The sequence below is a fragment of the Pithys albifrons genome, chromosome 1 (assembly GCF_047495875.1).
Source record: "Pithys albifrons albifrons isolate INPA30051 chromosome 1, PitAlb_v1, whole genome shotgun sequence".
Taxonomy (NCBI): Eukaryota; Metazoa; Chordata; class Aves; order Passeriformes; family Thamnophilidae; genus Pithys; species Pithys albifrons.
The window spans coordinates 113,562,204-113,578,584 of record NC_092458.1 but is presented as its reverse complement, the minus strand read 5'-3'; the positions used below and the strand labels follow the sequence as shown (position 1 = coordinate 113,578,584).

The 16,381-nt window shown below is 42.4% G+C and overlaps 1 protein-coding gene across 4 annotated transcripts in view; it reads right to left on the bottom strand.

Annotated features, from left to right (window-relative positions):
• DCAF6 (DDB1 and CUL4 associated factor 6) overlaps positions 1-16,381 on the bottom strand; it is a 76,163-nt gene that overhangs the window by 56,718 nt on the left and 3,064 nt on the right. For all 4 annotated transcript variants that reach the window (XM_071564093.1, XM_071564103.1, XM_071564112.1 and 1 more), the window contains exon 2: positions 4,179-4,240. In XM_071564093.1, the coding sequence (XP_071420194.1) occupies positions 4,179-4,240 (62 nt within the window). The remainder of the gene's footprint in view (positions 1-4,178; positions 4,241-16,381) is intronic.

Sequence of the window (16,381 nt, the reverse complement as noted above, 5' to 3'; positions counted from 1 at the left end):
CAACAGACACAGCAGCACCCAAATATTGTTGGAAATGCCCAGGAAAGCAACCACCATCCTGCCATGGCAATCCCTCCCTCCCACTGTGCAGGGTGGGTTTGTGTCCTGCTCCAGATTCTCCTTTTCTGCCCCTTTGGAAAGAGAAGTCATGAAAAAGAATTCCTGGGGAGCTCAGAGGTATCTGCCACTTTTATTGCAAATATTTTGACAGAAATCATGAATGACACAAGGAAATTAAGAAATAATTTTCAGATCTTTACAGTACAGGAAATGGAGGGACTTAAATGAAACCACTACTGGACACACGTGGCACTTCAATGAAACTGGAAATCATGGAATGTTCTGAACACCAGAAGTGGAAGGACACACATAATAAATCATCACAGGACAATGAAAAATTATCAGAAACAAAGATGCACCCCCTTCACCTCCACCTGCCCATGGAAATGTGTTCTCCAGAATGTCCATCAGCACCACCTGCCTCCCCTGCCTCAGCTTTCCTCAAAAGCACTGCCCAAGGAGGGTTATTCTCATCTACATTTCCCTTCAGGCAGAAAAACACTATCATTGCCCTAAAGAGACCAAAATGCAACAGAGGAATGCAGGAACAGAAAGGAGAACAACAAAAAGAGAAACAACAAGGAAGCAACAGAAAAGAGGCTTTGTATTCTGTCCATGGTCACCTTCTCAACACCTTCTCACCGTGTCAATAAATAAGGCAGGAAACAACAAAGGCTCTCTGGAATAAGCCTGATGTTTCCTGCAGGGAACACTGACATTCCAGGAACACACACAGTGCTCAGTGCAGCCTGAATAACCCAAATAAAATGGCATATGGACCCCTAAAAAGAGACCACTAAGAAGAGATGCTCAATAAAAGCAGACACAAGAAAGTTCTCATCTCATTCCATTGGTAGCAAATTTCTCATCCCATTCCATTGGTAACAAAAGTTCTCATTCCATTCCATTGGCAGCAAATTTCTCATCCCATTCCATTGGTAACAAAAGTTCTCATTCCATTCCATTGGCAGCAAATTTCTCATCCCATTCCATTGGTAACAAAAGTTCTCATTCCACTCCATTGGCAGCAAATTTCTCATCCCATTCCATTGGTAGCAAATTTCTCATCCCATTCCACTGGTAGCAAATCCTTTTTAAAATACACTGTGAAATGAGGACTAGCTGAAAAATGGGTTTGTATTTCAAAGCTGTGTAGAAAAGCTTTGTAAGTGCTGCCTCCAGAGCCACTCTACACTCAAAGCAACCAAACAAGGGTCTGGAATTCCTGGGAAAAGCTCTTGGAGTCAAAAAAAGGCCACATTAATCACAAATGACAGGCAATAACTAACAAGGTGAGGAAAGGCAGAGTGTGTAATTAGCTTTTTTCTGTTAAGTATCCCACATTATTAATTGTATCTAATTTTATTTGTCACTCACCCACCCTTGTGAGGAAGCACCAGGCACTTCTGATTAATTAGTTAATTAATCAAATATAAATTTACTATGGAAGGCAATGCAGGAGGCAGCACAGCCAGGCCTTAAAGGACTGGAAAAGCAAACTCCTCACATCTGTGCAAAGTGACAGGACAACCCTTTTGTGAACAGAGGAAAGGAAATAAAAATGACTGTGGATACCCAGAATATCAGGATTACCTCCCAAGGAAGGGGGTGGAAAAGGCTTTTCCTCTGGAGAACAAGGTAAAAGCTGCACATCCCAACAACACACAAACTGTCTGCAGGAACTGAAAGCACAGCCTTGAAGACAACACCCAAAACTGACATCTCCTGAAGGAGATGAACCCCAATGTCTGTACAGAGAAATGAACAATTGTCCTCCCAGGGAATCCTATTAATTTTTAAATGTGGGATTTGCTCATGTCAAAGGCTCCATCTACACTCTGCATCTCCACCTCCCTCAGCTTTCAAAGGACCAAAACAGGAGGAAAATCAGCCACATTTTCAGTGCCAGGTGGGTCAGAGCTGCCTTATCCTCTCCTTTCCTCAGGCTTTGCTGCTGGTCCAAACTGATTCTCCTTTGCATTGAATTCCTTCATAAGGAAAACAGAGACACTTCCCCATCACCTTAAGCTCCTTTTAGAGTTTAGGAAATGGCAACTGAGTGAATCTGACAACGTGGATCTTGTTGAAGGAGGCAGATCCTGCCCTGGAAGGACGACAAGGTTACAGCAGACACCAGAGACTCTCTAGAATAATTCAATTATTTCCCATATGACTGTTGGAAAATGTCTTCAAACCAAGTGGAAAACTGAGATATTTCAAAGACCTGAGCTCTGAGATGGAAATACATCCCAAAACCAAAGGTGCTGTGGGGATATTATTGCTACAGGAGTATGTGGAGTTGAAATAAGTCACATAACTGGTCCCTTCTTCACAGATACTGCAGCTGGTTATCCACAGCTCTTTGTCCCACAGGATCTCTCCTTTGTGCAACACACCAAGTGGAAAGTAGGGATTTGAGCTTTACTTTTATCCTCAATTAGTTAAAAACATTTCTTGCCTTAAGTTGCCCACTGTGTCCAATTAACACAGAAAATATGTCACAACTTATTCAACAGAACAAGGCAGAAGTTCCTAAAAAGACACCCAAACATTCAACAGAACAAGGCAAAAGTTCTTTAAAAAAAAGACACCCAAACAAACAAACAGAAACCAAAAAATCCACAACCTTCAGCCATCCAAACCTCATTAAAAAGCCCCAACCACCTCAGAAAAGCAAACCCAGAAATACCCTCAATAAGACAACCCAGCACTCATGAAATGGCTCAGCAGTTGTGGGAAATAAAACCCCAAAGACCCCAATTAGCACTGATTGCAATCAGTAAGAGCACTGTTATTTCACTGACTGTATTTCCCAGAGGTTTTTAGAGCAAACTAAGAAATTGCACTGAATGTTTGTTGGCCATGAAAGATTATTCCTTGCAAAACCCCACACAGGAAAAGGTGTAAGGACTCCCAACCTCCAATTCCTTAAAGGTGGAGAGTTCTGAGCAAATTCAACTCCTAAAAACTTTTTTCCAGGGCTTTAAACACCTGCATAAATTCACAATAAGTTCACAACACCTGTAAGTTCACAATTAAAACACTTCCCTCCCACTAAAACAATTAAATTAGAATTAGGCCACGTGCCAAAGCATTTTTTAAAAGCTGACACAATAAAACAAAACTAATTTTCAAGTATCCACCAGACAGAGCCAAGCAAGACCAAACAGCCAACAGCAAATCTAAAATTTCCATTACAGGACACAAATAAAGATAATTAAAATAGACATCAGAGACTCCATTTTGAACAAATAAAGAAAAAAAATATTTTCCTGTCCTCTGTTTTTATAGGGAAAAAAATACTGTTTTAGCAAGCAAATAAAGAAAAAAATCAAACCCAATCAACTTCAGGAAAAGAAACTCCAAAGTTTAATCTCAAATATTTGAGGAAATGAAAATTCACTAGAAAAGACATTTTAAAGTAAAAAAATCACTGTTACAATCTCGAATATAAAAATGGATAAATAACTTTCTACACAGAGATTCACAGAGACCTTTCATCATCCCCATAACATTCCTGGGACAAAAACAAGGGAAATTAATGCATTTGTTTTATTCCATCAACAAGCATCAAAAGTGCTAAAACAAACCTTAAATCTGAACAGCTTTAGGAATAAATAAGGTAAAATATGAAAGTTACACTTGAATTTTCTTCTTTTTTTTTCTAGCGTAATTTCACTTTTCAGGTATCTTGTACTTTTATTTAAAAGAATATGATTTAAAATATTTAGTAATTAGGTATTTAAATAAGCAATATTTAAATAAGCAATATTTCAGGTAAGGCTGTGGCTTATTTTTGTTTCCATGGTCTCTTTAAATAAGCACCGACCATTTGCTTTTCAGAAGAAATCACTCAAAACACTGACACAGCTTTAAGTCAACAAAATACACCAACATAGCACAAAACTGCTAAAAATTCCTTTTAAGATGAGCCATAAATGAAAAGATAAGAATGTGTTTTCCTGGCACAAGAAGCAACAAACACCTGTAGAATTCAGATGTTGTCCTGCTCAGCTTCAACACATTTTATTTGCATTTTTAAGTCAAGGAACTGTTGCCATGGCAACAAAGTGCCAATTTAACATCCTTTAGCAAAGAGAAAAGCAACAGGTACTTACACAGCCATCATGCACATTGAGGGTTGCTTCAAGTTTCAATCTTTGGATAAATTCTCTTCTCCCTGGGAAGGAAAACACAAATTAATTGCTCTGAAAAGCAGCAACACTGAAGAGGTTAAGGCAACAGTGAAAACCTGAACAATAAAGAACTAGGATATAAATGTTAAATCTTGAAACAATTCCTGGGGTTCTCCTTTCACAAATCCTAAGGCAGAGCATCACATTGGCTGGTTCTTCTCCCCCACTGAGGAGTGCAGAAATGGCAAAATGAACATTTATCATGTTTGTTGGTTCTTCTCCCCCATTTAGGAGTGCAGAAATGCCAAAATGAACATTTCCCAGGCTGCTGTAAAGCAGAAATTCATCCTGTGGTCACTTGGTGCAAGGACATTAAAGCTCCAAAAGTCCAACCCTCTGTACAGGAACATAAACAAGAATGTGCTGAGATCTCCAGAAAGTAAAACATGGTGGGGTCATTTCAGTAAAGAACTGAAAGGGGGTCTGAAGGGAAGGTGGGAAAGGAAAACAAGAAATCTATAAATGTATAAATGTGTATTTATGCCCTTATTCTCCCTATACAAACTGATTTACCACTGGAAACGCCACTGAGGGACACACAAGAGGAGGGAAAATAAAGAATATTGACAACAATGTGGTCTTTTCCTGCCCCAGGTGTTTGGGCACAAAGCTTTAATTTCATTTAGGGTGCCCCTGCTTTATTGAAGCAAGTGATGATGAACCTCCTGCTCCCCAGAAAGCACTTCAGAAAAGACAAACACTGATGGACTGAATATTTGCACTTGTTCCTGACAAAAGATCATCACCTTTGTTGCCCTGTGTTTGTACAACTCAGAATTAAATTCCAGGGAAGAATATCAGACTGTGGCCCCGTGCCAGGCTGTTCCCAAACAGGAAACTGTGGAATTCACTCAAAATTAACTTTTCTTTGAAGAAACTACAGAGTCAGGAAGAGAACCACAAGGGCATGAAGTGACAGGGCAAGGGGGAATGGCTTTAATCTGAAAGACACGAGGTTTGGATTGGATATCAGGAAGGAATTCTTGGCTGGGGGGTGGGCAGGCCCTGGCACAGGTTTCCAGGAGAAGTTTTGGCTGCCCCATCCCTGGAAGTGTCCCAGGCCAGGCTGGATGGGGGCTTGGAGCAACCTGTGACAGTGGGAGGTGTCCCTGGGATGATCTTTAAGGTCCCTCCAACCCAAACCATTCCCGGATTCCAGTTCACTGTTCTTTCCTTATCCATCTTTTATTTGACCTGAGGTTCTTACTGGTTGATTTTTTGTACCTTTTCGTTTTTTCAAATCACTGAATTTCCAATGAAGATTCCTGTTTTCAGGTTGATTTCCCTTGTTTGTAGGTGGGAAATAGCTGATCCATCCTTGTTTATCACTTTGCTTTACACAAACCTGACAATTTGCTGATCACTGAAGATTAATTTAACTATTTTTTAAAACCAAGCAGAGCAACAGACTTTTCTCCTTCCTGTGTGCTCTGATCTTAATCCAAACCACTTAAACCAGCAGGTGAAAAACAGTTCCATTCACTTCTTCAATTGCAACTTTTATTTCCTTACAGAACTGAGGAAATCCTGTTGGCAAAACTGGATATGAACCCACTTGCTGTTGTTGTTAAATTAGGACTCTTTGGTCTTAATAAGAATGTTGTGTCTGCAGAAGTTTCAGTAAATGTTTAACCAGAGATGCAGACACAGAGTGTCTTACATATTGAGCTGGACCATTTAAAACATTACAAAAGTCTGTTAGGATTGCACAAGCAGCATATGTGAGTGGCTATAAATAGCATTGGTTATTTATCATTTGATCACTGTCTGTCTAAACACTGATTGAGCAGGGAATTAAATACAAGCAGAACTTCAACACTTACACAGTTTCCTTATTCCTTAAAGTAAAGAGGGACCAAGGGAGGAAACAGTTTAAATGTTTGACCTCCAAAAACCTTTCTGTTTGATTAAGTACAAAACAACTGAATGGATTGTTTCTAATTCATCTTATCCCTCAAAACTGGAGCCACCAGATCCTAAGTGGTGGAGGTTTTTTCTGCAATAAAAACCTGAACTACTCAAATGAACTGACCCGGAGTGGGGGGTTTTCTTACAAAATCAGCACCATTTTTTGGTTTTTCATCCCCCAATGCTGCGTGCAGGCTCTTAGGAGAGCCAGAAACTATTTCTTTTCCCCTTAACCAAGTACTACCACTAGAAACAGAATAATTTATTCCTGAGGATGCCTCAACATATTTCCTGTATCCACAGAGGGCCTGACCAGGACAGGGATGGAGGGACCATGTTGCCATCACCAGGATTATCTCAGTGGAACTCACGTGGGGTTTGCTCTGGGACTGCCAAGGTGAAACCATCCACAAGAACATGATAAAACAACCCAACAAAAATGTGTTACATTTCAAATGGCAGTGATGAGAAGTGTTTACACAGCTGAAATTTGGGAAGCTCTCAGTGCTCCACCCGCCCATTTCAATGAAGCCTCAAGGTCCAGCACCACTCTCAGCACAACAATCAATACATTTTCAGTTTTTACCCATTTTCACCAGACATTTATGCACCACTGAAGCCTCAGGGGCAGTGGAACCCTCAGTGCTGTGATCAGTAATTGGTTTTAGTGCCTATTAATCCAGAGACAGACAAGAGGACCATTTTATTTCCTTACAGAACTGAGGAAATCCTGTTGACAAAACTGGATATGAACCCACTTGCTGTTGTTGTTAAATTAGGACTCTTTGGTCTTAATAAGAATATTGTGTCTGCAGAAGTTTCAGTAAATGTTTAACTAGAGAGGCAGACACAGAGTGTCTTACATATTGGGCTGGACCATTTAAAGCATTAATAAAATCTGTTAGGATTGCACATGTCTGTGACAGAAGCACCACCTTGAATCATTCGTAGTATGGATTTAAAGCTGGAAAACTGAGCACAAGAGAAACTGCAGCTGCTTCCTTGGAGCTTTATCTCTACACAGAAGGTCAAACCCAAGGCTGCCCTGCCACTCCCACCTGCAGAATGACCTCACCTGGTGTTTGGGTGTGCTCACAGCCCCAGTGTCACTGCAGGGAGCAACACCAAAATGCCACAGTGTCCCTTTATTTATTCACAGCTCTCAGTTGGTGACACCATTTAGGTCACAATCCTCAGTTCAGGAGCGGCTGCTCCAGGGCACACACCTCTCTTGTGCAAGGAACTTAGTCAAAGCTGCTTCAGAACTGGTGACAGCAGAGGAGTGAAAGGCTTTGAGCACAGAAAACCTTCACAGATTCAAAACTGTGCTCCAGAATTTCCCACTGGAGGAGGACAGAGCATTTCACCAGGAAGGTTTAGCTTTAAGTACACACAGAAACACAACTAAACTTTGATCCCAAGCAGCACCACCGTGGCAGGAGACATGAAAAGCCAACCTTTGTTCAGTGACAGATCCCATTTATCCAAAGAACACTCGTTTATCCCAGGCCTGCTGTGACACTGGGAGTGCCCCAGTTTGGAGCTGGAACGGGGCCACAGCTGCTCCCAGGGCTCAGCACACAGATCTGCTCTCCAGGAGCATTGAAAAGCCACTCCTAATTTTTTTTTTGGATTTCTGAAGCAACTCCATGGAAAGATAGCAAGTCTAGTCCAGTTGTACATAACTTATTTTGCTGGATCCTCTCTGTCCAACTCTGCACTGTGACCCAACATAACTCCTGACCCACATCTCACCAGGATGCTTTTCCAGCAACCAGAATTCTCCAGGTACCACACAGTAAGCAATATCAACAATTAACTTTTACTGAGGTAAGTTCAAATTCTTAAAGAAGAATTGAAACCTGAGATTGGCTCAGTTGGTTAAAACTTGGTTGTAATAATGCCAAGGTCATTGTGGGCCATTGACTTAAGAGTTGGACTCGATGATCCTTGTGGGTCCTTCCAACTCACAGTAGTCTGGGATTCTGTGAAACCATAATTTGTGAGCTATACAGGCTGACAGTGGCCCCATTTTATAGTAATTCAAACTGTGCCACAGGAAACAAGCAATTTATCACAGGAAAAAGTGACCAGAAACCAAAGCCAGTGGTGTGACCTCCAGTCCTTTGAACAAGGCCCTGGGCTGTATTTCCTCATTGCTCTGTGCTCTGTATAAATGCCAAAAAATTATAATCTTAGTCCTGTCCATGATTAAAAGAATACCTTCTAAGTGACTACAAACAACTGGGGTTTGAGTTCAAAACAGGGTAACCCAAATTATCCTCTGCTTTTAAGGACACACCACAAAAAGTGTGAACACTACACAGAAAACACAAAGTATTTTAATGTCTAGGAAGAGACTTACTGGCCATTTTCATATGTAAGAGCTCTGCTATTTAACCCCCAGCATCAAACAACTTGGTGTTAATCAATCTTGTAATTCAACCCAAAGAAAGGCTTAAGGAATGAGCTTTATGTGTTAAGAACCACAAAACTTTCAGCTATTAACACTAAGGCAGACCCCACACAGGACAGGGCACTGTGCCCTCAATTACACAACCCAGCAAACTGTAATAGCTCACGGGGAGTATATTGATACAAAATCTCATCTCTAAGAAAACCCACACAGAGATCTGAAGTTAAAAAAAATTAAAAAAAAGTAGCTCAGCAATGTGATACATTTTCAGGTAATTAATAAGCATTTTGGAAAATACTTCTGTTTAGGTTTGCTTTTACTGAATATACAGGGAGTTACTACAGGAACAGCACAGATAAGATTTGTTTGTGTTTGTAGGGCTGTAATTAACTGGCAAACATATTTCAGACACTGAGAGTGTCCACTCTGGAATATGAACTCCCCCTGGGCTCCAAAACTGGTCAGGCTACAAAAGCATTGGAGCTTTAAACCAGGATGTTTAATTTCTGTTTGATATTTACTGCTTTTTATGCCTGAAAGAAGGTACTTAACACTTGAATTTCAGTTGTATCAATGCCAGTTGTTCAGGGTGTTGTCAGGGACACAAAGCACAGCCCCTCTCAGAGCAGGAATTTTATCAGCTCTGGCTGGGGGTGATGGTGCTGAGAGCATTTTATTCACAGGTACAGCCCATTCTGACACCCATCCTGCCCCTCACACTGTGGGTTTGTAACGGGTTTGCAGAAATTTGGGTATTTTTTCAATCCCTTACAATAATCCAGTGGTTATATATACACAAACTACTCACTGAGATAAAAGGCACTCGAAATTCCTGTGTTATGCCATGATTATTTCTAATTTCATTATTCTATTCATGATTCATGTGATGAAACAAAGAGAAGCTGTACCTGTGTAAGAGACACCAAAAGGATAACACAGACCACCTTACCCTTCTCAGCACAACCTGAAAGAGCTGAAATGATTAATTGGATGTAGGATCAGCCACAAGCAAAAGCTTTTTGTGTTTCCTCCACCAGCACTAAAAGACGTTTAAAGAAACATCTCTCAACTCTGGAGCAGAAATAGCCATCAGATGAAGGAAAATACACTTGACCCCTGCTTTCTTCTCATCAGAGGAGGCTGTTTAAGCCAACTCAATGCTCATTTTTAAACAGATTAAGCGATTACACAGGAGCTTCCCAACATGTCTAAAGAGACATGTCTTCTGGCAGCAAAAAAATAAAAGCAGGGCCTGCCTTTCCCTCCAGGTGTGACCATGAAACTGAGAACCTGGAACCCAATGAAGGCATTTACCAGTTCACCTGATTAAATGTGCCATTTAACCCTGAGTGGTGCAGGCACTGCTGGGTTTGGGGAACATGGGAATTAAATGCAGATTTAGGTACCATAACAGGTGACAACCTGTGAGATGACAAGTGTAAATACTTGGAATTTGCCCAGGATTGGAGCTCAAAGGTAGATGATGTCAAAAGTTGAGATCAAGTAGAATCTTGCTGGTAGATGACTATTAAGTTATCCCTGTGATGTGGGTTAAATTATCATTGGGTATTTAAAAACTAACAGGGAAAAAAAAGCTTATTTTAAAACTGACACTGCTTGTTGCATTAAACTGTCTGTTTTCATCCCAGGTGGAAAAATAACCCTATAATTGTTTAACTCGAGAGACTCCTTTGTTACTGAAGAGACTTTTCAGGGCTCAACAGTGTTTCTAAAATAAAAACAAATTGAAAAGGAGCCACATTTCCCCTCATTTCCTAGGAAAGGTAAATAACAGCAACAACAAAGCCATGTGACCTCAGTGAGGATGTGGGTTTGGTTTAATGGTTTTATTTCTATGTTGGTTTTATATATAATGGTTTTCATTGCTATATTGGTGAAGTTTCATAATTTAATAAGTGTTGAACAAATGTCACTAATGGTTCAGAACACATCCAGTTCCCAGGGAAGGGAAGGATGGATCCTCATCTTCCTCATGGTATCGGCATTAATGACACACCCCATTTCTCCAGGGAAATTCTTGAAAAACACAATGAGGGGGGAAAGGGGATATTAAAATTCACTGATGAGACTCAGATACCGTCTCACCATATTCACATTCAATAGTTAATGATTCAACACTTCCCAAAGCATTTGGGACAGGTCTGATTGAATCAGCAACTCCCCAAAGACACGAAAACTCTGAGACTTTGCACTGCAGGAGTGACCAAGTTTGTGTCTGAGCTGCTCCTTTTCCTCCCTGCTAGGCCAGGACTGGGCTCAAGTGTCAACAGGCTCCTGACACCCGATCAGTTCTGCGCCCCACTGGGCTATTCTGGGCCCTCCAAGGAGAGGAGAGCAGGAATCACGTGCAGAGTCACAAGAACTCCCAGGAGTGCAGGGCAAGGACTGAAAACTGACTGAACTGAGCACAGACGTGTGTAATGGCCTGAGCTAATGCAGGGAACGGCAGCGATCCAGCCGGGAGAGAGTGACGGGGTGGGGGGGGGGGGGGAATAAAAATAAAGGAGGAAAGAAAGAACGAAATAATGGAAGAAATAATGAAAAAACGAAAGAGAGGAGGAAAGGGAAAGGGAGGAGAGGAGAGGAGAGAGGAGAGGAGAGGAGAGGAGAGGAGAGGAGAGGAGAGGAGAGGAGAGGAGAGGAGAGGAGAGGAGAGGAGAGGAGAGGAGAGGAGAGGAGAGGAGAGGAGAGGAGAGGAGAGGAGAGGAGAGGAGAGGAGAGGAGGAGAGGAGAGGAGAGGAGAGGAGAGGAGGGAGGAGAGGAGAGGAGGGGAGGGAGAGGAGAGGAGGGGAGGGGAGGGGAGGGGAGGGGAGGGGAGGGGAGGGGAGGGGAGGGAGGGAGGGGAGAGGAGGGGAGAGGAGGGGAGAGGAGGGGAGAGGAGGGGAGAGGGGAGGGAGGGAAGGGGAGGGAGGGGAGGGGAGGGGAGGGAGGGAGGGGAGGGGAGGGGAGGGGAGGGGAGGGGAGGGAGAGGGGAGGGAGGGAGAGGAGGGGAGAGGAGAGGAGAGGAGAGAGGAGAGAGAGGAGAGGAGAGGAGAGGAGAGGAGAGGAGAGGAGAGGAGAGGAGAGGAGAGGAGAGGAGAGGAGAGGAGAGGAGAGGAGAGGAGAGGAGAGAGGAGGAGAGAGAGGAGAGGAGAGGAGAGGAGAGGAGAGGAGAGGAGAGGGAGAGGGAGAGGGAAAAGGGAGAGGGAAAGGGAGAGAAGGAGAGAGAGAGAGAGAGAAAGGAGAGAGGAGAGAAAGGGAGAGGGAAAAGAGAGAGGGAAATGAGAGAGGGAAAAGAGGAAGAGAGGAAAAAGAGAGAGGGAAAAGAGGAGGAAAGAGAGAGAGAGAGAAAGGAGAAGGAAAGAAGAGAAGAAAGAAGAGAGAGAAAGAAAGAAGAGAAAGAAAGAAGAGAAGAAAGAAGAAAGATAAGAAAGAAAGAAAGAAAGATTAAAGAAGAAAGAAGAAAGAAAGAAAGAAAGAAAGAAAGAAGAAAGAAAGAAAGAAAGAAAGAAAGAACAGAAAAAAGAAAAAGAAAAAAAAGGGAAAAAAAAGAAAATAAAGAAAAAAACAGAGAAAGATCTAAAGGCTCTCTCTCCATCCTGAGACACAAATGCAGCTCAGGCGACTCTGTGCAGCTTTCATGTAAGCAAAGCTCATTATTAGAAGATCAAGGTACAAGTTAAGCACGGGGCTGTCTGGAACGCTCAGATCAAGGCACAGGCACAGGCTGCTGTTTGTTTACAAAGCAAACACGGCCCCTGTACAAGGGTTGTCTGTAACAGCAAACAGTGTAAACTAATGAAACACTGCAATCAGAAATGAGAACATCTCTGGAGTGCACACAAACCTCTGCAGGTCCCAGCTGTTTGCACCAGAGCACTGAGGCTCCAAAGAATGTAAAGCAAATGCATTTGCATCCTGAGTGTAAATCAAATATTATCATTCTACATGCAAGCCTCCAATGCACTCACACCCCTTGGCAGCCACAGACACAGGATTAATGCACAGACACCACCCAGCAGGTTAATCCCTTCAAACCAAAAGGTGCATCTGCACAGCTCAGCCCAGCTCAGGCAAAACTGCACAAACACAAAATGCCTCTTCAATTTTGGAAGGACAGAAAGCAACGATCTCAAACAGTTGTACCAATTTATGATCATTTCCAGAAATCCACCTTCCACTCATGTTTTAAGCCATGTGGCAAAATAAAAGAGCAGCAAAAATGGTGGTGAGTTAGTAAATGAAAACACCAAAACTCAGGAAGTGGGTTCATTGATAACATCTGATCTAGACAGCAGGATATAAAAAAAAAAGGAAAAAGGAAAAAAGGAAAAGCAAACCCCCAAAATAAACTTCTGCAAAGTAATGCCACTGAATGACATAATTGATCTTAAAGGTCTACGGGTTTTCACAAATTGATGCCAGCACATGAAAACCAGAAACTCTGCTCCCATCAATCCCCAACATCTACAAACAAACACTGGCATTTACTCTGTTTTTTCAGGGCAATGACAGAAGGCACCGAGTAATCCCAGCCCCTGCATGTGTTTGGTTGGTTGTTTTAAAGAAAATACACAAAAACGCTCAACATGTTGTCACTGAGTGGAAGCAAAACTGGACAACACTGAGCAGCCAGAAACAGTAACACAAACCATGAACATCAACCACAAAACACACAGGGAAGGTGTAACTGGGAAAGGCTCCTGCTCCTCCACCTCACTCAGGCCACAGGGGAAATAATCCCAAAGATAACAGAAGGCTGATTAGACTCAAATTAAAACTAAGTATTCAGCACCAGAAATACTCCTCCAGCCTTAATCCTCCCTCCCAGCTCACTTCTCCCTCTGGTTTGCTGCTGGGCACCAAATGCCCCACCAGCAGTTATTTGTTACCTTGTCCAGGTGATTCTTTTATTTTCCTTTACCAATATTAAAGCATTTAAAATGAGTGTTTTTATTATCTGAGTTGATTTACTTGGAAATAGAGAGAAAAAAAAATTAATCTTGTGTGGTGGGATCACCCTTAACATTCTTGTCCAAAAGCTGTAATTTTTAAGGACTATTTTTAGTCATTAAGTGTTGCTTTTATTAGCAGGGGAAAAAAAATCCAAACATATCCAGTCTTAGGCAATACTTGATCACTGTATTCTTTGTGTGGTTTTTTTCTATTAAGAAGTAACATCCAGTGTTCTTATATGTCTTAAATTTTTCTATAGAACCAGTGAAACCCCAATGACAACCAAATTTCCTGGTTTCCTCCTGCTTCCTTCCAGTGAGACTGAGCATGTTAAAGACGTTTCACAGGTGTATTTTCCTCTAATTAATTCATTACACCCTGAACTTCAATTCTGACTCTGCCTTTTTCTATTACTCAGAAAAAAAATCTGAAAAAAATATAGTTGAACTAAAGCTTTCTAAAATTCTAAAACCAGGGAACACACTGCAGTGGGAAATTATGCCCATCAGGAAGTTACACTGTTTATATTAAAACAGATTTGTGTCCTCATAATGACACAACCAGGCAAATTTATAATGGTCCCTTTCCAGCTTGTAGAAGTAAAAATAACACAAACCACCCCTACCAGTTCTGGGGTTTAGCTGGGACAGAGGAGTGTTTTTAACTCATGTTGGGGAAGAAAATGAACACCAAAGGTTTAGGATGTGAAATGGAAGAGTATACCTGGAAATAACTAAACATCAAGAGTCCTATGCAAGGAATTAAAGAAGAAAGGCTGATTAAACACACTGTGACCATTGCCAGGTCTGCAAGAGCAACAGCTACAAGGCTGATCCCAGCAAAGCTGTCTGACCCTTCTTACTCTGCATTATGTTCAAAGAGCAAGGTGTTTAAATAGAGCAGGAACTGGGGAAAATGGCACATTCCCTCTGGCTGCCCTCCCTGCAGCCCAGTTCCCTTTGTGGGTTTGTCTGTCCCAGAAAAGCACAGACAGAATCAAAGTTTATGGTGTTTTAAGGAACTAATTTCACTCCGGCCCCCTGGGGAAGGTATTTGAGGAAGAACCAAATGTTCAACATCAACACCCAATTCTACCCACACTCAACCAGCTTTAGAAACTACTATGTTGCTGAATGTAACACAGGCAATATCGAAACCAATCAGGTGTCCATAGACACAAACAGCTGCTCTCGGCGGGTTTTCCTGTTTTTCAACCCCGCCTATGGGCAGGGCAATCAACTGACTTCGGAAGGGCAATTAGTTCTGGTTTCTGTGGTTCATCTCTGTAAGGAGAGAGAATCACTGAGACCCGAGTAATTCACAGTCAGTCTCCCCTACCTACAAAATACAGTCACAGTTCTCTTTTCAGTAAGAACTGTTGAAACGTTACACAGATTTGATCACAATGAACCTCACTACTGGTTTCCTGACTGGGATTTTAGGGATTTCAAACCATTCCACAACCTTAAAAAAAACAGGATGATAAAAACCTGGTAAGATATGAAGCACTCTAAATTAAAGAGGCACAGTGGAAGCTCAGGTACAGATCACAGCTCCATCTCTAAGCATAAAAATTTACATCACAAGAGAAGATTTCAGAAACCAGAGTGTGAACAAGGAAACCAGAGACTGGGAGGAACTGATTATTTTGATATTTGCTTCCACTGTGTCAAGCACCACAACTTCCAGCAAGCACTCTGAGCCAAAACCCAGCAGCAGTTCCCCTGTGCAGGCTGTTTCTGACTGACACACCTTCTCTGGATAACCTGCTGTGCCAGGAACAAAAATAACCCAAACAAGCCAAACAAACTAACAAAAAAACCCCAAACCAAACTAACAAAAAAGGGAAAGGCTCCATCTTTCCTCCTGGCTAACAGAGTCACCAGCACGGCCCTTCAGAGAAGAGCAAATAAACCCTTCCCATGAAATATTTCAGAGGAATTATGGATCCCTCCTTTCTTGCCAGAAAAGCCAAGCTGCCATTTCTCCAGTCAAATCATTATATGCCACATTTAACCCACACAGAGGCCTTTATTGTGCTGGCACCAAACCCTTCACCTGCCAGGAGAACCTGCCTGTTCTCAGGCCACGGAGACAACGGTACAAAATTGCAGCAAAGGTTCCCAGCGCGTCCTGAAAGTATCCAAGGGGTGATTACACTTGCCAGGTCAAAGCAGAATTTAATGGCTCCCACATTTCCTATCAGTGCAAAGCAATGGGATGTGTTTAACAACTGCAAGCCCCTGATACTGAGTTTCCCTCCCTGGGACTCCTCCCATGAGCACACCGAGGATGCCCAAGCTGAAGTCAAGCAAAGGGAGTTTTACTGAGTTTGAGTGAGTTTTACTGGCAGCTCTCCCTGAGGATTGGCTTTCTCTGGAGACCTCGGATAGTCACACACTGCCTGAAATTGAGACTAATTAGCCCACAAATGCTGAAGAAAACAGAGCTATCAGAGCCATTGCTAGACCCACATTGTGCCTTTCTCATCACAGCAGGAATTCTTCCCAAACAGGAACACCTGAAGGGTTGCTCTCTTCTCCCAGGCACTCAGCAATAGGACAAGGGGGCACGATGGGCTCAAGCTCTGCCAGGGGAAACGGGTTGGAGAGCAGAAAGAAATTCTTTGCAGAGAGAGTGCTCAGGCATTGGAATGGGCTGCCCAGAGAGGGGGTGGATTCCCCATCCCTGGAGGTTTCAAAACTGAGCTTGGCCGTGGCACTGAGTGCCATGATCTGGTAAAGGGACTGGAGTTGGACCAAGGGTTGGACTTGATGATCTCGGAGGTCTTTTCCAACCCAATCGACTCTATGACTCTATGACACATCCCAGGTATTGCCCCATC